The 23,704-nt window shown below is 42.7% G+C and overlaps 1 protein-coding gene across 4 annotated transcripts in view; it reads left to right on the forward strand.

Moving 5' to 3' along the window:
* Adamtsl3 (ADAMTS like 3) overlaps nucleotides 1-23,704 on the forward strand; it is a 276,839-nt gene that overhangs the window by 107,479 nt on the left and 145,656 nt on the right. For all 4 annotated transcript variants that reach the window (XM_021210057.1, XM_029532349.1, XM_029532345.1 and 1 more), the window contains 2 exons: nucleotides 315-360; nucleotides 7,787-8,023. In XM_021210057.1, coding sequence (XP_021065716.1) covers nucleotides 315-360; nucleotides 7,787-8,023 — 283 coding nt within the window. The remainder of the gene's footprint in view (nucleotides 1-314; nucleotides 361-7,786; nucleotides 8,024-23,704) is intronic.

Raw genomic sequence — 23,704 nt, forward strand, 5'->3', positions numbered from 1 at the left:
CAAACATACTACATAATTTCAGAGATTATGTAGAGATTATGTAGGGTAAGAAAAGCTAGTTGATGTCATTCTCTAAAGAATTTACCCTGTATTGATGGATGCCTGTATTGATGGATGCCTGTATTGATGGATGCCTGTATTGATGGATGCCTTCTTGAGATGTTTTGGTTCTCTTAGGCTTAGAAGTTTGCATCTTCAGAGTTTAAACCCTGAATCTTTGCAACATGACACAATACTGAAATTTTTATAGGAAAGTAGTACCTTGTCTTTGCATCATCACCTCTATAAAAGCTATCATTTCCTTCCTCCTTTAGGAACTGCGAAGGACAGAACATCAGATACAAGACTTGCAGCAATCACGTAAGTCTGAAAAAAAAATGTAATCCAGTTAAACCCTGGAGTGTTTGACATGTACAGTGAGAAGTGTCTTGAGAATCCTTCTATTGATTTTAAATACTTGTGTGAGTGATGGGAGCCTTTGTATAGAAGTATCTTCCACTCCACCTGCTTTCATTTTTTATGATGGAACTTGTAAATATGTCACTATGTGTCCATTCACAGAAGTGATATACACAATAGCTTCAGGGTCCTTCAAGGCTCCAAGTGCTTTTATGTCAGCCTCTTTACCCAGCCTCCTCCACAAGATCTGAAAATGCACAGGCATGTGAAGTGGGACTGAGGCTGGGGGGGGGTAGAATTATTTCTTGAGGGCCTCAAAGGAAGACTACAGGTGGGAATGGGTCTAATGGTGTTTGGGCCACTGCAGACTGCCTGTTGTACCAACTGCAGACAGGGCTGAGTGACACAGAAGGTCAAGCAGAAGGAAGGACTTATACAAGCCTTACTGTTTGTTTGTTACATTATTCAATGCTAAGAATTAGAATATTTTCTTTTGCAATTATAAAAGGCAAAATTATGAGCTGGGGAGGTAATTCATCTAGTAAAGAGTTTGCCTTGCAAACATGAAGACCTGAGTTCAAGGCCCAGAACCCATGTGAAAATTTCAAACTTGGTGGTGGGCACTAAGGAGGCAGAGAGGCGGGGAGACCTGGGGTTCACTGGCCAGCCATCTTCATCTAGGTAGGTGGATGCTGGGCTACTGAGGGACCCCATCTCAAAGGAGGTCGGTTACATTCTTTAGGATGACTGCCAAGGCTTTTCTTTACCCTCCAGGCACACATGTGCACACTTGCATGTGTACTTGCTCTTTGATATGCACATGTGCACAATATACACATCAAGTATGAAAAACTGATAAAAGCAACAGATCGTTTTCATTCCAGTCTTTTTCCTCTTTAGCAACATATACTCAAATTGAAATGACAGGGCTCAAAATGAAGTTCAGTGACATTGGGAAACTTCTGCAAGAGATGTAGTTTTGTTAGGTGATGAAATGATGCTTAAGACAGCAGGAATAAAGAGCACAGTAGCTGGTAACACCCCACGAGCCCAGTGGTTGCTACAGGACAAGCCCTGGGTGAGCTGTACACAAGTGAATACTCAGTGAATGAACCAAGGCCAAGGAAAAACAGGGGAAGAAATGGAGAAACAGCTGAAGCCAAGTCAGAGACATGAAGTCCTCTGTGCCCATCTGAATTCTGCTACTTGTTCAAGTGACTGTTGAGGAAGACATCCCCACAGTTGTGCTTTGTAATGCTGCCCACCACAGAAAAGCTCACCAAACATCACTGGCAAAGGAAACACCAGACAGTCTTTTGTTGATCTGCATGGGGCTGTAGAAAATGCATTGAGAACCCACAGATGAAGAGCACTCCTGCTTCAGATGGCAGGAGAGGGAGACATGAACAGGGTATGGAGTCACCGTGTTCTCTTCAAGAATTAAGGCTGTGATTTAGGGGCTCCTGGGTTCTCTTGCAAAAGAGATGGGGCCTTGGGATGAAAGATTAGGGAACAACAAGACATGTCTGTGTGCAGCATGGTGACTTCAGGCTTCAGACATAAGATTTCTTTTTTACATTTTACTTAATTCACTTTACATCCTGCTCACTGCCCCACTCCCAGTCACCCCCCTCACAATCCTTTCCTCCCTTCCCCCTCCCCTTTTCCTCTGAGCAGGTGAGGGCCCTCTGGGTATCCCCCAGCTGACACATCAAGGCTCTCAGATATAATAAGCTTTGATTACCATTCAGCACAGATCCTTACAGCCAGGGCCTAGACTCCTGGACTTGGGGGAGAATTTTCCTTATCAGGAGTCTATCAGAGCAAATGTGCAGGAGTCATACATTTCAGCCACGAGTCCTGATAGCTGGATTCATTGATCTTGTGTTTTCTTAGTCCAGAGTTTACGGGACTAAAGGCAATGCTGGAAGAAGCAAAAGGGAATGTCTTCAAAACTGTGCAATACATTACAACTTGGCAGGAACATTTTTGCAACATGGACAATTTTTTTATGAGCACCATTAGCTCTCCACAGTGGGCTTCCTGATGGCTTCCAGAAAAGGTGATATTAGACATGGCCCTTGCAGGGTCCTTCCTTCGTGCCATAGAGCCCACAAGTGGCTAGTTTCTAACAGTCTTCATTTGGTGTTTCTCTTGGAGGTGTTCTTCTCTTTCCATTGCTGTTGCTTCTGCTTTGTGTAAGAGCCATGTCCTGGGGCTCAGTGGCTCAGTGACTGAGGAAACTCACTGTTCTTTCAGAGGACTGGAACATAAGTTCTAGGAACATATGAGAAGCTCACAATTGCTTGTAACTCTAGCTCTAGGGACTGCAACACCCACCTCTGACCTCTGTGGACACACTTACATACACATACCGCCAAATAAATAATAAACCTTTAAAGAAAGAGGTGTGTCCTTTCATATCTGTCTTCAACTATGAGACTAGACTAGGTTATTTCTAGACACAATAATATCTACAATGTCTTGAGCTGTGCCTAGCTAAGCCAGACAACTCTAAACTGGGCAGACTTAGTGTTGATGCTAGAGGGCTGTAAAGCAAATAAAAGCAATGAACTAAGTTTCTACTGGCCCCTACACTTCTTAGAAAGTGGTAGCCATGAAATAGTTCAGTCACCATTAGAAAACTTGAATGTTCAGAGTGCTTCTAAGCTCCTATCGCTGAGATCAAGGGAGCACAGGTTTACTGAACATACTTTACGAACATTTTGCCCTGTGTCATATGTTCACTGTCCCTCAATATAAATACATAGGATGGAATGATATTTAAGCATAAATAGGTTTTGAGATCCTGAACCCCCAAAGTGAGGAACATGGGTGACTTTCTCCTTCTACTGACATACATAGCGTGCCAGTTGTTTCCTCTCCCTTAATAGCTCAGCCATTCTCCTCTGTAATGGGAACTGCTTGGCTCTGCCTGGGCACACATGTCATGAAAAGGAGGGCCAGCCCAGCACAGCCCTTCATGTGACTTCTCATCTCTGATCTTGTGTGTGTGCGTGTGTGAGGGCAATTTCAAATTCCTGGGAAAGTTTGACCTGGCAGAGACCAGTGTGCCTCTGGATAGTCAATTCTGGCCAAGGATGACAAATGTGGCCACCCATTGGGTAACAGCTAAGCTTAGGCAGACATGTTAAACTTATGCTAACTAGCACTCATTAGGACTTTTTGAAACTTTATTGGCTTATAGCAGTCAGGCAGGCAGACTGTTCAGGTCCTAAAGAACACTTGCCACACCTGTGCGCTCACTGCAAGGGGCAGAATGTCTGCTTGCAGTTTTCATACATGATTTTCTTGTTTTCAAAGAATTTGAAAGAAAACACTGCCCATGGCTTATGGGGAAGTAGATGATGTCATTTTGTTGTCAGTCACATAGAAGACAAAGACAGAGTCCCCATTTCTTTCTTCCCTTCCTTCCTTTCTCCCTTTCTTTCTTTCTTTCTTTCTTTCTTTCTTTCTTTCTTTCTTTCTTTCTTTCTTTCTTTCTTTCTTTCTTTCTTTCTTTCTTTCTACATATTTTCTTTATTAACATTTCAAATGTTATCCCCTTTCCTAGTTTCCCCTCTGAAAATCCCTATCCCCTCCCCCCTCCTTTGTGCTTCCCAACCCACCCGCTCCTGCTTCCTGGCCCTGGCATTCCCCTATACTGGGACATAGAACCTTCACAGAACTAAGGGCCTCTCCTCCCATTGATGACCCACTAGGCTATCCTCTGCTACAGATGCAGCTAGAGTCATGAGTCCTACTATGTGTTTTCTTTGATTTGTGTTTTAGTCCCAGGGAGCTCTGGAGGTACTGGTTAGTACATATTGTTGTTCCTCCTAGGGGGCTGCAACCCCCTTCAGCTCCTTGGGTCCTTTCTCTAGCTCCTTCATTGGGGACCCTGTGCTCCATGCAATGGATGACTGTGAGCATCCACTTCTGCATTATTCAGGTACTGGCAGAACCTCTCAGGAGACAGCTATATCAGGTTCCTGTCAGCAAGCTCTTGTTGGCATCTGTAATAGTGTCTGGGTTTGGTGGTTGTTTATGGGATGGATCCCCAGGAGGGGCAGTCTCTGGATGGTCATTACTTCAGTCTCTGCTCTGAACTTTGTCTCTGTAACTCCTTCCAAGGGTATTTTGTGGATTGCAGACTGGTACAACCACTCTGGAAATCAGTNTCGCGGTTCCTCAGAAAATTAGACATAGTACTACCAGAAGATCCAGCAATACTACTCCTGGGTATATACCTAGAAGATGCTCTAACTTATAATAAGGACACATGCTCTACTATGTTCATAGCAGTCTTATTTATAAGACCAGAACCTGGAAAGAACCCAGATGTCCCTCAACAGAGGAATGGATACAAAAAATATGGTAGATTTACACAATGGAGTACTTCGCAGCTATTAAAAACAATGAATTTATGAAATTCTTAGACAAATGGATGGATCTGGAGGATATCATCCTAAGTGAGGTAACCCAACCACAAAAGAACACACATGATATACACTCACTGATAAGTGGATATTAGCCCAGAAGCTCAGAATACCCAAGATACAATTTGCAAAAGACATGAAACTCAAGCAGAAGGAAGACCAAAGTGTGGATACTTTGATCCTTCTTAGAGTCCACATTTCTACAGAGTTATCCAACTTCAGTCTACTTTCATTGGCCTCATTTGTCATGACTAGGGTTCAGATTTTATCTAGCTAAGACAACAAAAATGAATGCACTGGGGTTTGGAATGCTTTATAAGAAATGAGCCCATGGGAAAGTTTGCTAGGCATGGTCTACACATTCTCTATTTTCAAAGGATTTGAGGATGTTTGCAAAGACTGAAAGCACATGCACAGTTGTTGCATAACATCTGGAGGGGCAGTACAAGGTAAATAACTGTCCCTAAACTGGGGCAACATCAACAGCCTAAAGACTGACTCATTCAAGTTCAGCAAGTTTAATAGGGGTTACTTATGGATGATTATGGAAAGGGCCATTCTCCTAGAAGTCTCCATGCCTGTCATTTTATGTGGCTCTAAGTTATAGTAGAATTGGTGCAAACCTGGTTCAGAGGGCTTCTAGTGGGGCAGTGGAGGTGATTGCAGACTTACAGACCAAATGAGACTCTGGGAAACTTATGTTAATATGTACTCTGTCCTTGTCCTTTCAAAGATTCCAATGGTCTAGACAAACATAACTCAACTCTAGTAATGATGTCCTGTTCTTCTGCTGGCTAAATGGCAGATTTACCTAATCTACCAGGTCTTTTTAGGACCTGGAGGACTGAGGTCTTGCTGTGACAATAAAACACAGGTTTGTTATGGGTTAAGAAAAAATAAACTATATTTTAGAGACATGAAATAAAGTATATTTTAGAAGCATGTTGAAAAAAACATTCACTCTTTTTCAGGAAAAAAAATGGGATGAGGTGAGATTTTTACCTCACAGCATTTATTTGAGTAACTCCAGCTATAAGAAAGAGTTAAGCTGGTCACAGTTGCACAAGGGTGAGGCAGAGCAAAATCAACTACAATTTCAAAGTCCAAGTGCAGCCGGTCTGGGCTAGAGACCCTACCTCCAAAGTAAAATTGGAAAAAGCCAGAACAGCAATGACCCACAAACCCCAAAGCCCAAACTCAAAAGAGTCAGATGCCATTGCCAACCCATAAAGGAACAAGACTAATGCAGTCAATGTTTATTTGTCCTCAGGGCAGGGTAAGAAAAGAATTTGTAGCCCATTAAAATAGGAAGAAATTTTTTGGGCTAAGAAATGTTAACAGAGAGGCTGCATAATCATTTAAGCCTTCTGGACTTCACAAGGCGCCCAGAACAAAATTAAATAGTGAAAAGATTTCCAATACAAATGACCATATTTGATGCCTTCACTATAAAATGTAGTACCTTTATCTGCTAAAAAATAATACAAAGGCAGAATAGTGGACATAAAAAAGGAATTTTCAAAGATTTGGTATAAAAAGCAAACTTATGAGACTACCTATGAATCTGAAATAAGAAGGAAATGGAACTCCGTTATACACTTCTGATTAGAAAATTATAATATCCAACTGAGGAAGAAGGATCCAGAAAGGCCTTCTGTGTAGCTCATAGGTAATGATAATACACTTCTGGATGACCATTTAGCAATGCTGGAGTGGCCCATAAACAGACACACACTTGCACTCAAAAGTTTATTTTCAGAAACGAACCCTTGGGAAAGAATCAAAATTGGTTTAAATATTTAAGTATGGGGATCTTTGTAACATATTCATTTTAATAGAAACTTTCTGCAATGTTCTTAGAACAAACATTAATTATCCTCATAACAGGGAGAGTATAAAGTAATACAAACAAGAGCATTTGTGTGTACACATTTGTCTCATCCAGCATCTTGCCTCAGAACTATCTAGAAGGACGAATTCCTAACTTAATAAAAAGGCTTCCCCCAGGTTGTCAACACTTGTGCGGTTACTGTTAGTGCGAGGGTGCCCCAGACTGTCAGGTTTCATTTGCTTTTGTCATAGATACGATTTGAACCAGCTTGGTGAAGACATGTTTGGTACCAGTGAAGAGCAGTGGGAGATGGGGGGGGGGGGGAGACAGGAATTAACTAACAGTGGAGGCATGGAGGCGCAGGCAGCAAACACAGAGGTTTGGACAAGGCCGCATTCCTTCCTGGAGATTTATAGGCAGTTAATAGTTGCTAGCAGTGGGTGTGGGGTGTCTGGGGACACAAAATAAGACATGAAAGTAGAATGACAATTGGGAAGAGGAAGGTGCTCAGTGGGATAGGGACAGGGGAGGGTGGGTAATGGGGTGATTATAATCAAAACACATCATATACATTATGAAAATATGTTAATACAGTCCATTATTATATAAAACTAAAATACTTTAATAAAGAACACAGTGGTTTGGGGCTAAAATGGGGCATCTGATTCCCCTGAAATAGCTCCTGAGGGGCAGGACTACTGCTGTTCCTATGAAGATCTTGAATCATCTTGGAAATATAAAGGTCTTTGTGTTCCCCTTGATTCAAATACATTTGGAAGTTTACACACAAGATGGCTAAACCAGGGCAAAATTAGCTCCTACACATCATACGCCTTAATTAGCTGGGGAAAACACCTGGATGGAAGAGAGATCGGATTAATTAAATGATCCCCTAAGTAGGTTCACATTGCAGAGACCCTTGTGGAATCCCACAAAGTAGAACTGCAGATTCAGTTTGTAATCTCAGAGGTGGGGGAATGGGGGGAAGAGGGGAAGAAACTGGGGCAAGGAAGCAAGGTGTGTCTCATTAGAGGCAGTTGAGGTCTGGCTCAACCTTCTGTTGACCCTGTGGCTGGTTACCCTGCACATGCACATGGCTCCTTCTGTTTACTTGCAGGACTGCCCAGAAGATGCAGAAGACTTCAGAGCCCAGCAGTGCTCCGCCTACAATGACGTGCAGTACCAGGGTCATTATTACGAATGGATTCCACTATACAATGACCCTGCTGCCCCATGTGCACTCAAGTGTCACGCTCGTGGGCAGGGTTCGGTGGTAGAGCTGGCACCCAAAGTGTTGGATGGAACTCGTTGCAACGCTGACTCTCTGGATATGTGCATAAGTGGCATCTGCCAGGTAAGTCACACCTGCCACACTTGTCCTGGGTTTGGGGATGGGCCGTGCCTATTCTCAATAAAGAGGTTTTGACCATTTCAGTGTAAACGTATTCTCCAGTAGAGAATGTGATGGCTTTAGGGAAATAATAGAATTCTCCCTCTGTTTTGATCGCTGAGAAAGGTTTTCAAAACCCTGGCTATCTGGCATTCCAGTCAGGTTTTCTTTATTTAATATGATTTTTGCCTGTGCAGAATCAAAATATATGACTCTTAATAGTTCCCTGGGATCAGGAACTCTCCAAGTAGGATGTGCAAAGCCGACTCCCTGTGAAGGGTTGGAGGTAGTGTAACTTACCACTCCCTCCCAGAATTTCTGACTCAGTGGGAGGAGTGATGCCCAGCTCTCTGCATTTCTCAAGAGAAAACGAGGCTACCAAAGCTTTGCTGAGGTCTCTAGGACCACGCTCTTTTGAGAGTGCTGCTTTGGAAGGGCAATGCGGATCTCTGGGGTCGAGCGCAGTCCGGCAGATGTGTCAGGTTATTCTGCAGAGCTGAAATGAATGGGACCAAGGCGTGAACTCCAGTGTACTATAATGACTGAGGATGTAGACAGGTTCCAGAGGCAGAGTGAGGACCACAGGGACATCACAGAATTATTGTCTTCTCTGAAGGATGCTCATTGCCACCCCCCTCTGTGTGTACATATGTGCCGGGCAGTGGGTACAGGGAAGTAAAGGAGATGAGAGAGCATCCTGCCAGAGCTTCAGTTCTCAGGTAGACTCAGGGGCTGCTGCTCACTCGGCCCCAGGTGGGTGTCTGCCTGTGGGAAGCCACTGAACCCGTCTGAGGGGGTAGAGAGGGAGCAGTCTGAGGTCTCTGGGCCTCATGGAGGCCAGAGACAACAGGTTCTGTCTCAGGCATCCCAGACATCGTTGTATGTTGTATGTCTCAGAAGAGCTGGGAACAAAGTGAGAGCCCTGGGGGCAGCTCAGTCAGCCCCCCCCCGGGGGGGCGAAGGGAGAAGGGAGCAGGGGGAAGAGGCACTGGGTGGCTCCCACTCAGGTCTGGTCCAGCCTGGTGGCTGGAAACACTGGGAGGCATTCTCTTGGGAGATTAGACACAGCTCTTTAGGAGAAAGCCTATCCCATCGTTCAAGCACTGTGGGCCTTCACGATCAGAGACAGTCTATGGTTTTAGAACTTTATTGTAGAAAGGCAGGGAGAAAGAGAGAAGGTAAAAAGAGGAAGAAAGGCCAGCCATGGCCTCATGGAGAGAGGGGAGAAGGGAGGGGGAGAAGGAGAGCTAGAGATGAGAATGAGTGGTAAGAGCTTGAGAGAGAGAGGAGGGGCCAAGCAGCCCCTTTTATAGTGGGCCTGGCTATCTTGTAAATGCAGGGTAGCTGTGGGGAGGAGCATACCTGGCTATTGTCAGGCAACTGTGAGGATGGAGTCTAGCCAGAATGCCAGGAGCTTGGGACATTATCTGCATGACTGGTAGTCACAAGATTATGGAGCTGGGGCTCCATGGTGTCAGGCGCCTATGTCTGGGAACATGGCTCACTGTTCTGTCCCTTGTAGAGTTTTCTACTGGGTCTCCAGAGTAAACTTCACTCAACCAAAACACAGGCTGCCTTTCACAGTTCCACATCTCTCCTGTCTTTCTCTCTTTTTCCCTCCCTCTCTTCCTCCCTCCCCCTCTCTTTCATGTGTGTGTGTGTGTGTGTGTGTGTGTGTGTGTGTGTGTGTGTGTTTGTGTGTTAGCTCATGTGAGAGGATGTGGAGACTTAGAAGTTGACATTGGGCATCTTCCTCAATGATTTTTCACCTCACATTTTGAGACAGTCTCTCACTAAACCCAGAGTGTCCTCACCATCACCAGTTCTGGGATTATAGGCATGCATCACATGTCCAAGGTTTCTAAACTGATGCTTATATAACAAACACTTTACCAATGGAGTCATCTCGCAGCCTCTGAAGAATACCTTTGTAGAGAAGGAAAATGGCAGAGTTGATCCCTGAGGTTTGAGGAAGGCTTGAGGGTGGAGGCAGGGTAGTTTAGGAGGCAAGGTAATAGGGGATTGAGGATGATCAAAGAGTATTATATACATGCACGGGATGTCATAATGAAACCTACAAATTTATACAATAAATAAATGCTACTAAAAATAGAAAGGGGGCATTTTTAGTATTCCACCGCCTCTAGGAAACTGGATATTTATCTTTCTTTTCCCCATTCCCTTTCATGTCCCTTCTTCCTCCATCCTTCACCTCCCTCCCCTTTCCCAAGTAGCTCCCTTCTACTTTCAGGTCATTTCCTGTTTTAAAATTATTATTACTTTGTGATCACTTCGTGTGTTTAACATACAAATGCCATCTTTGTGCTAACAGCCCCTTCAATGGTTTGTGATGAGTTGTCATAAAATTCAGGAGCCCTGCCAGGTTGTCCAGGCTCTTCCTACACAAATTTCTGCTACTCCACTCAAGTTTGTTTTTAATAGAATTTTAAAGGTTTATAGATACCTAGGAAAACTAGTGTGATACATATTTCCCTCTCCTCTTCTCCCTCTTCTTCCTTCTCTTCTTCCTTTTCTTGTTTTTCCTCTTCCTTTTCTTTCTCTTCTTCCTCTTCCTCCGCTTCCATTTCTCTTCTCCTCTTCCTCCTCTTTCTCTCATTGTCATCTTCTTCTTTTTTTCTTCTCTTCCTTCTCCTTTTCCTCTTCCTCCTCTTCATTGTAATTGTTTTCTTCTTCCTCTCCCCTCTTCCTCCTCCCCCTCCTCCTCCTCCTCCTCCTCTTCCTTCTCTTTATTCTCCTTTTTCTTTTCCTTGGCTTTTTGAGACAAGGCTTCTTTGTGTAGCCTTGGCCATCCTGGGACTCTCTCTGTAGACCAGACTGACCTCAAGTTCATAGATCCACCTGCCTCTGCCTCCTGAGTGCTGGGATTAAAGGTGTGAGTCACCATGCCCAGTTTTTCATACCTCTTCTGGATCCTATGCACGCCCATCCTCCCAACTCCACAATTTTCCCATCCAAACTCTACAGATTTACAATCAATGCGCCCACATTAAACAGCACATTATTGCCCACATCAGGACTTACAGGCACCATTTGCTCTCCTGGGGATTTATTTTCTTTTTGAGGCAGAGTCTTGCCATATACCTCACACTATTCTCAAAATAACCATGTAGCTCAGGCTAGTACCCAACCTGTTGTCTTTCTAGCCTGGACTCTTGAGCGCTAGGATTGCAATCCCATGCCACACCCACCAGTGTCATCCTAAGTTTTCCCACTGACAAACTCTCTGAGCTTTGTCTTTATGTTCCTCGGCCAGCCCCTCCTCCCCACCAACCTCTGGTAACCATTGGAAAATTTCAAAATACTTAGAGACCCTGGATTTCTAAATGACACATGGACAAAAGGAAAAAAAATCTCACAAGAAAGGAAAAATTATTTTGAGCTTAGTGAACACAGAAATACAACATGGTGAAGATACGTGCAGTACGACAGAAGCTGTGCTCCAAGGGATATTTCCAACCCCGACAATGGCCCTGAGAGGAAGCATCTAAGCCTGAGGAAACTGGGAATGCAGCACCATCCCATCCAAGTCAACCTGAAGAAAATAACCACTACAAGTGAGAGAAAAGTCCCAAGGAAAAGAATTGGAAACAGCTCATTGGTAGTCAGACTAAGAAAATAATGAGGCAGAAAGAAAACGGTCCAGCAGTGAGAGTGGAGACATTCCTCCAATCAGAGGCCAGTGCACATTAAAGGATACCAATGAATAAGAGCAGCCCTGTGCCCACAGATCAGACAGACTACATGAGCCACTCCAAAGGCAAGGTCTGCCAAACCTCCTGTCATTAGAAATAGACAGAACATGCCTATAACAATTAAAGAACTCAAATCATGACCACAAACTTTCCAAAACAGTAAGTCTTCTGCCAGTTATACTTAAAACAAATACTTCAGGAAATAATTTTATCAATTTTTTTAGTTTATAGTTTTAAATTTTTCTTTAACTTTTACATCATTTCTTTAATCATTGCATCATTTTCCCCCTTCCACCACCTCCTTTTTATTTTTTTTTAATTTTTTAATTTTTTTAATTTTTAATTTTTATTTATTATTATTTTCTTTATTTACATTTCAAATGCTGTCCCGAAAGTTCCCTATACCCCCCAGCCCCTGCTCCCCTACCCACACACTCCCACTACTTGGCCCTGGCATTCCCCTGTGCTGGGTCATATAAAGTTTACAAGATCAAGGGGTCTCTCTTCCCAATGATGGCTGATTAGGCCATTTTCTGCTACATATGCAGCTAGAGACACGAGCTCAGGGGGTACTGGTTAGTTCATATTGTTGTTCCACCTACAGGGTTGCAGCCCCCTACAGCTCCTTAGGTACTTTCTCTAGCTCCTCCATTGGGGGCCCTGTGTTCCATCCAATAGCTGACTGTGAGCATCCACTTCTGTGTTTGCCAGGCACTGGCATAGCCTCACAAGAGGCTGCTATATCAGGGTCCCTTCAGCAGAATCTTGCTGGCATGTGCATTAGTATCTGGGTTTGGTGGCTGATGATGGGATGGATCCCTGGATGGGGTAGTCTCTGGAAAGCCCATCCTTTCATCTTAGCTCTAAATTTTGTCTCTGTACCTATATCCTTTCATGGGTATTTTGTTCCTTATTCTAAGGAGGAATGAAGTATCCACATGATGGTCATCCTTCTTGGTTTTCTTGTGTTTTGGAAAATGTATCTTGGGTATTCTAAGTTTCTGGGCTAATATCCGCTTATCAGTGAGTGCAGCTCCCTTGATTTTTGACAAGGGAGCTAAAACCACCCACCACCTCCTTTTAAACTTTCCCACAGACTACTTCTTGAGCTCTTTCAACTTCATGGACTCTTTTTTCATTAATTGGTATATACATACATACATACATACATACATACACATTTCTAAATGCAACCTTCTCAGTCTGTACAATGTTACTCCTATGAATGTTTTTAGGGATGGCCATCTGGTATTTATGACTAGCTGGTACAATCTTCCCTGGAGAAGACTCTGCCTCCAGCTCTGGCATGCCTTCGTGGCCTGTAGCTCTTTGTGTAGGGAGAAGGCTTCATGGGCTTTCCCTGACCATGTTAGTATCTCTATTGCTGTTGTCCTTATTCAGCTCATGTTTGGGCAGTCATGTTGGTGACACTTCATGGGGTAGCTTCTAGCATTGCTAAGAGACACAATGTCACAGCCAACTCTTTCTCTTATATCCATTCTTTATGATCTCTTTCATAGTGGGAGATCTAAATTCATTCTTCCAAGAGCACATATACAAAAATCTCAACAAATATTAGTAAACTAAACTCAACAATGTCCAGAAACTCAGCCAATTACTTTTATCCCAGATATGCAAAGCCAATTCAGCATTCAAAAATCAATTAATATCCATCTTATCTACATGCTAGAGAAGAACCATGATTATAAGAACAGCTGTAGGAAAAAAATTAATGAAATCTAACACTCATGCATGATGAGAAACGTTAAAGAACCTTCAAGAAACTGTGAGGAGAATTTCCACCACTTGATAATGTATATTTAAAAAATTAGATTTAAAAAATTATTTTTAAAAAATTATATTTAAAAAGTACAGCATATTTTTGAAGACAGGGTCTCTCTGTTTGGCCCTGACTAGTTTGGAACTCACTCTGTAGATCAAGATGACCTTGAACTCACAAAATTTGCTTGCTTCTGCCTTCTGGGTCCTGGGATTAAAGTGTGTGCCACCACAATTGGCTTAATGTCCTTCTTAATGGTAAGAAACTAGACACTTCCTTGATAAGATCAGGAAAAAGGCAAAGATGTCTTTCAATCCTGTCACTGCTTTTCAACAGACTGGGAATAAAAGATAAAAAAAAAGGTATACTGAATGAAAAAAACTAAAATTATCTTTGTTTATGCATGATTTGATTGTATATGTCAAATAATAAAGAAAAAACCTCCTGGAACTAATAATTGATTACAAGTAATCCATTATATAGAACAGGTTTGCCATACACAAGTCAGTGACTTCAATGGTATACAGCAGAAGGATGGAATTTGATATTGAAAATACAATTCCATTTACATTAGCATCCTCAAAATGATATGGAGCTGAGCAAAGCTGGAGGACTGACGTTATACAATCTGAAGATTCAAAATAAAGTGACAGTAATTAAGGCAGTAAGTACAGGGATAGACAGATGGACCAGTGGACCAAGTAGAAAGCCTATGAATTAGTCCATAGCAATCCAAGTGATCTCTGAGAAAGGGGCAATGGAGAGAAGACAGCCAACAGATTGTACTAGGAGAACTGGATATTTACGCATAAGAATTCTAGGTGGAGATTGGTATCCTTCAAAAGCAAGTACATCACAAATGTAAACGTAAACTGAAGAATCTTTTTTGACGTCAACACTATGGTATCTAGCATCCCTTCACTGCCTGCCAATCTCTTTGTTCAGTGCCTTCCCTGTTCCATCGTATCTAACACTGTCGACAAATCTTCCAATGGTCAAGGCTTACAGCTTCATTTTTCTGCCTCACACACTCTCTATGATTTTCCTCCTTTGCAACCAGTCCATCCTGGGACTTGTTTGCTGAACCATCACTGTCATCATCAGTCTGTGGGATTACTCTTTTCTTCCAACTTTTTGCCAATGGTATGCATTACTTTTGTACTCAAAATGAGCTTGTTATTATTAAAGATGATTTCGAGGGCTGGGATTGAGCTCTTTCCAAATATACAAGACCCTAAGCATCAGCAATGGAATAAGAGATTAGTCTGGGCTTCAGGAGAACTCTGTAGGTGAGGTGATATTAGAAACTGAGGTTTTGAAAAGTTGATAACAAGTTAAATAGACAAAGATAAGCAACGGGCTTATGACATAGGGAACAAATATGCAGTATTGGGTTGTATAAAGTTATCTGATTGCTCTACAGGGCTGAGGTAAGGTATTCTGTACAATAGTGCTAGAAGATGGGACTGTGAGAGTGTGTGGAAAGAAACCACTTGTTAACCTTTCCTGAGAGCTGTGAGAAGAGCCAGTGAGGAATTGTCTTAAGAAATAGTTCAGATGGGCTTGGCTTTAGGGAGGTCACTTCAATGGTAGTGTGCCAGAATATTTGGAGGGGGTGGGATCTGGGAACACAATGGAAGGTCAAGTTTGGACTCAGGAGGGATGCAAAGTCAAACAGTGGGTAGGATAAATGAAGAGGGGGAGGAAACTTCAGAAATGAACAAACATCTTTTAAGACTGGGTGTTTGAATGGATGTGGGGAGTAAAAGGGGGTCACTGGGTAGACAGTGAAGTCACTTGGGGAAGAGAAAGTATCAGGTGAGAATGAGATATGTAGGTCAAAGGTGAGATGAGCTGGGTACACCTGTGGATATAGAAGTTGGCACAGAATTTGAGGCCTTAGGGGGGTAACTGTAAGATCCTAACATCTGATCTAATGTCTGTGAGTACTGAGAAAGGCAGAGCCACTGACATGGTAGACACTGGTCTTGTCACTGAAGGGAACACATAAGAAAAAGCACTCCCAATTGTGACTGGATCAAATAGACTTCTGTTTAGTGTAAAGACCACAAGCAAGCAAAGAAAGGGCGGGAGAGTGTTATGCAAGGAGGTTAACATCGCCAAGTATTTCTGTGGATTCAAGAGGAACAAGGAGAGCTATTGATGCTGGTTTGAGTAAAGCCTGTGACATGGTTAGAAAAGGCACTGGTGGATACAGGCTTTGTCAGTTTCTCATGGGTACTGTAACAAACTGCCACAAAGTTGATAGCTTAAAACAACAGAAATGTATTCTCACACAGTCTAGAAGGCAGAAGCCCCAAATCAAGTCATCCGCGTGGTTTGTTATTTCCAGAGGGAAAATTCACCACACGCTTTTCTCTCCTTGTGGATCCATCATGACAGTCTTTGCCTCTGTTTTTCATCTTAGCTTCTCATCTATCTCCCTGTCTTCCCTTAAAATAAAAACAAAACAAAACCAGGACGCGAACTATTATTCCCAGAATGCGTTAATCCCAGGATTGGTAGTTGAAGTTGTATAGACTTTAGGTCATTTCCTGTGATACAGGAGGAGCTTCTATGCTGGCTGAGGACCCTGTGGCTGCTCCCTTAGTGACACTGCAATCTGATCTTTTCAGTGGGTAGAAATGAGATGTCACCTTCCTTATCAGCCCTTTTTAAAAAGTTCAGTTCCAAGCAACATTCCAGATAGCCATCACGGGGGGGGGGGGGCGGGGGGCCTTCAGTCCGTCTGACTTCCTTTTCCTTGCTCTCTCCTGGTACTCGCTATCCAAGACCCTCCCCTGTATTACTTAAATCCAGCTTCCTTGTTTGCTTCAGCAACTCGGCATTTGAAGAGGTTTGCAGCATAAGAGCAGTCTTCGGTTCTGAATTAGCCCATTTTAAATGAGTGCTTCCTGGTTGCACTTTTGTTAATCCAGGAGAGCAAGCCAGTCCTTTGCTGCACTAAAGGGTAATGTCTGTTTTTATTTTCCAAGGTGAGTGCAGGCCAGCTAAGTGAAAAGAAAAGATGCAGGCACTTCCCGGTTGAAGTCAGTCTCTTTCCTTCCACAGGACAACACTCACGTCAATGCCCGTTCTGTTCAGTGTGGTGGTGGATATCAGTCCTTCCACAGGACAACACTCACGTCAATGCCCGTTCTGTTCAGTGTGGTGGTGGATATCAGTCAGCTGTTGTCAGGGGGAAGAGAGTGCTCTGTGTGATTCACTCTGCTGGCCTCAGGGCCAGGGAACTGAGCCCTGATGAGCATTTGGCACAGTCAATAACTTTTGCAAATGTGTTTACAATTTTCTCATTTAAAGGAACTTGTCACAATGCTCTTGGGGACAACTTTCCATTAGCTGGGAAAACATGATACAGTCACAGGTCTCACCATCGGTCTTACTGAATAAAATTTGCTTCTGCTTCTGATATTTGCCAGGCAACTCTGCAGATTAAGTTCTCCTCCTCCTCCTCTTCTTTCTCTTCCTCCTCCTCCTCTTCCTTGTCCTCCGCCTCATTCTTCCTCTTCTCCTCTTCCCCTTCCCCTTCTCTTCCTCCTCCTCTTCTACTCTTCCTTCTCCTCTTTCTCTTTAAGATGTGTGTGTGTGTGTGTGTGTGTGTGTGTGTGTGTGTGTGTGTGTGTACATGTGTGTATACATGTGCATGCCCTCAAAGGCCAGAAGAGGACATTGAACCTTCTGGAACTAGTCTTACAGGCAGTTGTGAGTGGCCTGACAATGGTCCGAGTGATCAAATTTGGATCCTGTGAAAAAGCACGCATGCTCTTACCTGCTGAGGCACCACTTTAGCACCATGCTTGATTTCTTATTTATGTTTAACACATTTCCTGGCACTGAGGTAGATGGAGTAATTTAGAATCTGTGATAAAATAATTTATGAGGGGCTAGAGAGATGGCCCAGCAGTTAAAAGCACTGGCTGCTCTCCCAGAGCATCTGGGTTCAAGTCCCAGCTAACAAGTATCTGTAACTCTAGCTTTAGGAGACCTGATCCCTCTTCTAACCTCCCCATGCATGGTACATGTGTGGTGCACAGATATACATGCAGACAAAACACCCACACAAAATAATTTTTTAATTAAAAATTTTGTTCTAAAATGTATCATAAAAATTATGATAAAAATAAAATTGATTCTGGGTGCTTTCTGGAGGTTGGGCATCATCTAAAGATCTTACTCATTAGCTCATCATCATCTGAGGAAGTCATGCAGTGTCCTTCCTATCCAAATAGGGACCATATACTTTGCTTATAAGGAGAATGGGCATTCAGAGGGAGGTAATTTTCCAGAGTGCCTCAGTCTATGTGATATAACAGTGCTTCAGAGTGGATTTCATAAACAACAGAAATGTCCTTTTTCACCATTTGAAAGGCTGGAAGTTCTAGATCGAGCACTGGGAACTCTATTCTTCAATGAGAGCCTATTTCCCAGTTTTTGGATAGCTAAGACTTCATGTGTTGTAAGAGACAAGAGAGGTCTCCCAGGACTGTCTTCTAGGAGCACAAATCCACTCTAATGTGTTCCTCCCTCATGATTTAATCACTTCCTGGAGGCCCCACCCCAAATGCTGTCACTATGGGGATGGAAGCCCTACCCCAAATGCTATCACTATGGGGATCAAGGCTTCAAAACACTTTGAATTTTAAGGGTATGCAAACACCCACCCAGCTGAGTGCACAGAGCTAGAAGATGACAGAGCATGCTCGGTGTAAGATTATATTTCAAGGAGGAAAGATGATAGATATAATTCTGGTCATGCTCAGTTTGCAATCATAGCATACTTGTCCAGAAAAGAAAGATGGCAGACAGGAATGTTTTGAGGCATGGTCAGTTCAGTATTCTAATAAGCTGAGTTTACTCTAGGTTGCATGAATGAGTTGGAGTGGCTGGGTGATCTCGTTTCATTCTCTGTGAGTTTTTCTACATTCTGAGATAAAACAAAAAGACAATAAAATGGAGTAATTGCTTAACGCAGACATTTTTTTTCCCAAAGGTGCCTGCCTGCTCTAGCTCGGCAGCTAATAATATATTTCTCTGACTATTTGTAAAGGTAAAGTTTAATTGAAAATAGAAGGTGATCCAGTCAGTACTTGGCTCAGTAGCATAGATTCAAATTTAAAGACATACATGCACACACATGCTCACACATGCACACACACACACACACACACACACACACACACACACACACACAGGTCTGGTCAGAGTGTGCAGCAGGCACTGTTGTGAACTAGAAAATACAAGCTCAGGGTAAGAATTCACTGAATTCATTGGATTTCGATAGTCCTGCAATAATTTAACGTCTATACTTTTCCCACCAGGATGTCATTGGCTTTTCAAATTTTTTGGTGTTGAACTTAATTATGCATAGCTTTGTAGCTTCTGCCATTTTTGATTACATTGAAAGCAGAAAAGAAATAGAAGCTTTTTTTCGAATTTGTATTCATTTCTTTGTCTTTCTCAAAAAACAAAAAGTTAGAGATCTGAACTTTAACATGAAACTTCCAGTTCTTAAAAATTCTTTTGTCACCAAAGTGGTTTTAGAATATCTGGATTATACTCCCATGTGATATAAGCTAGGTTTTCCTGCAGAAACCAACAACCCTCCAAGGCCAGTGGCTTAAAGCAATCTAATGCTGCTGCCTGCTATTGTCATGTTCCAAAGTATGTCATCGGGATTTCTGCTCTTAGAATGTGGTAGGGACCTAGGCTGAGAGGAGCTTTATCCTAACGTCATACTTGTTAGCTTAACCACAGTAGATAGAGAGACCATGAAACTCTCCTGTTGACACTTAGCCTTCTTAACAGAACTGACACAGGTCAGTTGGGCTCATATCTCACTGGTCAAAGACAGTGACAATGGGTCACTTCTAATGAAACTGAGGAACTGAAGTCCTTGTGTGGACTGAGAGGGTTGAAATGTTTTAGAGTGTCTATCTCCAAAGACCAGCACAACTTGCTTGCTTTTCTTCAAATTTTTAAAACCTTAAATTTTTCATACTTTTTTAAAATAATATTTGCCCTTCCTTGCCCTTCCCAGATCCTTCCCACCTCCCTACCCAACCCAGATTCATGTTCTTTCTCCTCTCTCCCTCTAAATGAAAACAAAACAAACCAAGAAGACAAAAAAAATATATAGCTCTGTTAGAGAGAATGAAACAAAAGATTCACCACAAACACAGTCCATGTTGTATTGGCCAACTGAGGGCTGCCCTGGTGTGCTGTTGACATACGCAGGGACACGCCACTGGAGAAAAGGGGTGGGGCATCGTGTCCACTTTCCCTTCTCTGTGCTGGGATTTTGTCTGATTTGAACCTGCTCAGGACTTACGTATGCTGCTACCGTCTCTATGAGTTCCTATGTGCGTCAGTCCCTTGGTTCTGGGTGATGCTGTTTTCTTGAAGTCATCCAGCAACTCTGGCTCCCACAGCCTTTCTACCGCCTATTCTCCGTAGGTCCTGGAGCTTTGAGAGGAGGGTTCGATGAGGATGGTTCATTTAGGACGGAGGGCTATAAAGTTTGTCATGACAAAGATCTGGGTATGGGTCTCTGTGTTCATTTCCTTACAAGACAAAGCTTTTCTCACAAGGATTGGGTGAGTCACTGATCTAGGGGTACAGCAGTATGTTATCAGGAGCCATCTTAGCGCTATGTCTCTTTAGTAGAATAATATTAATAGGTTTTCCATGAGGGCCCATGATCTGTCTAGTCCAAAGCTCTTGACCACTTTAGCATTTTTAGATATGGGTTCCATCTCGTGGAACAGGCTTTAACAGTTAACCTAAAAAGCTGATTGATTAACATGCGTGACACTATTGTGCCAGTATTTCTTGCAAGCAGGTCACTGTTGCAGGTCACAGGGTTTGTAGCTACCTGATATTGATAATTGCTTTTCTTTTCGAATAGTGTGCAGAATGCATAGAAGGTTTCAGGACCATGAACACCAGCCAGTAGGGGTAAAGCTTCCAGTTAGGTACTAGCTCAATTTCATATTTTCTCTAAAGTAAAATACAGTTTTCAGAGATAACAAGTAACAAAGTTCATTCAAAATTGGTTTGGTTCTTGAAGGATTAAACTTGATCTATCTGGAAATTTTATATTTTACTTAATTTGGATTAATGGCACTTATTTAAACTCTATCTGCCTGAACTTTGAAATAATCTCTGCTCAAATTCTGTTTATAAATGATTATGTCTTCCCACAAAACCACTGCTCATATATTTAAAGTATGTGTTTATGTTATCCTGTGTCTTATAACTTTTAACTTATCTCATTAACTACTCTACAAGATAAGAATCTTGTCTTATTGATTTATACATCTATGCTTGGCATTATATAGAAAAGGATAATTTAATTGGTGCTAATATGCTTGATGCATTTATCAGTTAGTAGTTTATAAATCACAGTAATTAGGTATCTTGACATTAGGAGATGTCACAGAAGTCGGAAAACACTTCAGATAATATTTTAGAGGTTGCTTATTGTGCACCGTGGAAGATGTAGAGAGCCAGAGTTCAGTCTGCCTCAGGTTCAGGTCAGCTCTGGCTTGCACTTGATGAATCACAGGACTATCAGACTTTCTTTTCAAATATCATTTTTCTGTGATGTTTTCACATGCTTTGTTTGGCTGTAAGATTTGGATGAATTTTAACTTTAAAAAAATTAGGAAGCAAATACAAGTGCTTGGGAGGGATTTGATTGCCCAAGATTTTGCAAAGCCCCAAACACTCTTCAAAATAAGTTCGCCCTAACTCTTCAGCACACACCCTTCCTGGATGAACAGAGAGGGGGTGACTCTCACCCTCATGAAATGCTAAGCGTTCAGGGACAGCGACTTGTGAGGACAGTGCTTGGCCCAGGAAGACGATGTCTATAACTTTATGGCAGAATTATTTCCTCTGGGGAAAGTTTCATGAACACAGTTACTCACTGGTCCAGTCCCAACCATGCAAGTATGTTTCCAGAATCAATCGCCCTTAAGCTGTCCCACATGTGCTTGTAAATATTCATATAAAGTCCTCTGTAACAGGGACCCTCCTTGTCTTTCTGCTGAGAGCAAAGGTGCGTGAAGGCATGGCACCCTGTTGGGATTCTGCTTAGAGGACCAGGGGTTTAAAAATATTACTGGCACTGTGTGCTGTCTCTGCCATGGGGGCAAGTCATTTAGCCTCCGTTGTGTGTAGACAGACTCCTGCTTTGTAAGATGCACATAAAAGGTCTCACCTGTATCATAAGGTTGCTGTGGAGAAGAAATGAAAGACCATGGGCAGCATTTGTGACACAATGACAGGCATCTGGTAAGCATCCAGCAAAAATCACACAGTATTATAGTCCCACTTGGAGGAGTGGTTCCATAGAAGCACAAGGCCCCAAGTTTGAATACTTAGGGTCCACATAAAGCTGGATACAGCAGCATGTATCATAATCCCAGCTCAGGGGAGGCAGGAATAGGAGGAGTCCTGGAAGTTCATGGGACAGCTGGCCTCTGACCACCACATGTGTTCCCTGATATGTGTGCTCCTGGACTGACACATGAACATACATGTATACATACAAATTAAAAAAAACATGTCACCAATATTATCTTTAAAGTCATACTATCAAAATAAAGGAGTATAAATTGACTCCAGCTGCTCATCCAATAATTTAATACCCACTGCAGTGTTCCCAACAAGAAGTCTGGCTTTTGAGACTTTCTCCCATTGAGCTAAATGCTGAAAGCTGTAGCTTTCACCATGTGTGATTCCACAGAGCAAGTGTAGACCCCTTTACTCCTGGCATCCCCCGGGGTGAGACTGAGAACATCTCAAAGCACAGCTATTCCCTCATTTCCTTGGAACGTATCCCGCCTCTCTGAAGCTCCCCTTCTATCTTTCCCCTGCCTTTCAACGCGGACAGTTTGGAAAGACTCCCCCCTATAGATGTGGCTTGAACTGCGTCCAGTTCCTCTTTTCTCTTCAGCACCTGGAGAACACAGTGATTTGACAGCTCTGCCCACTGCAGTGTCCTGGCTCCTGGAGTCCAAAGCTGACAACAGAAAGAAACAGTCAAACTGACCCGCCCCCTTTTAGAACTCTCTAGAATCGTCTGATTGCTGTGCTGCTTTTTAACGAAATGTTTTTCCTTTAATTCTTGCTAGACCTTTGGTGAAATACACATTGGCATCTTTATCTCTCCTTAGTGTTGAGGAAAATGAGTCTCTCGGAGTCTGACTACTTATCCAGCATCCTGTATTTTAAAGGATGTGGTAGATGAGTCAGGATTTGTCATGACTTTCTTCACAGTCCCTGAACTTCATTGCCAGGCTTGTGAATAACGTCAGGAAGTAGAGACAAACTATGAGGCTGGTAAAGATCACTGGGCACACTTTATATAAAAGTCTTATTTATGAAAATGAAAAGAGATACAAAACACAGCTATTCTCCTGTCAGGATGGCTTTTTTTTTTTTTTGAGACAGGGTTTCTCTGTATAGCTCTGGAACTCACTTTGTAGACCAGGCTGACCTCAAACTCAGAAATCTGCCTGCCTCTGCCTCCTGAGTGCTGGGATTATCACACATACAGGCATAGTGACACATTAAATTGAAAGATAACAGCAATCCATATTTTGTATGGGATAGAGCTCCTAGTTTTCCTCTTTACAATCATCTGTAGGCACATGGATGTAATTATATGGAGGTGGCAAGCTAGCGGTAAGAACAGCTAGTGATAAAGAAGTGTAGATGTAACCAAGATGGAGGACTTCTCTGTAGATTTTTCTGCATCAAAGCAAATGTATAAACATATTGTGGGCCTGAGGCATAGATATCAGGTGCAAGAAACAAGAGTCTGGGGCAAAAGTGGAGAGAAAGAAGGGGCAGGAAGAGGGGCTGGGGATGTCGTCCAGCAACATAGAACCCCAAGCTTGGTCCTCGCACCACACAAACCAGATGAGATGAGACAAACCTTCACTCTTCCACTCCGAGGTGGAAGTTGATGGATCAGACGATGTTGATGTCATCCCACGCTACACAGCAAGTTCAAGGCTGGGCTACAAAAGACTCTCACGATAAGGTGAGGGTGGGTCAGAGAGAAAGGTGGAAAAGAAATATTCTTTATAGGCATACGGATAATTGAAATATAGCTAGAGGAGA

Source organism: Mus pahari, chromosome 1 (genome assembly GCF_900095145.1).
Source record: "Mus pahari chromosome 1, PAHARI_EIJ_v1.1, whole genome shotgun sequence".
NCBI classification, from domain to species: Eukaryota; Metazoa; Chordata; class Mammalia; order Rodentia; family Muridae; genus Mus; species Mus pahari.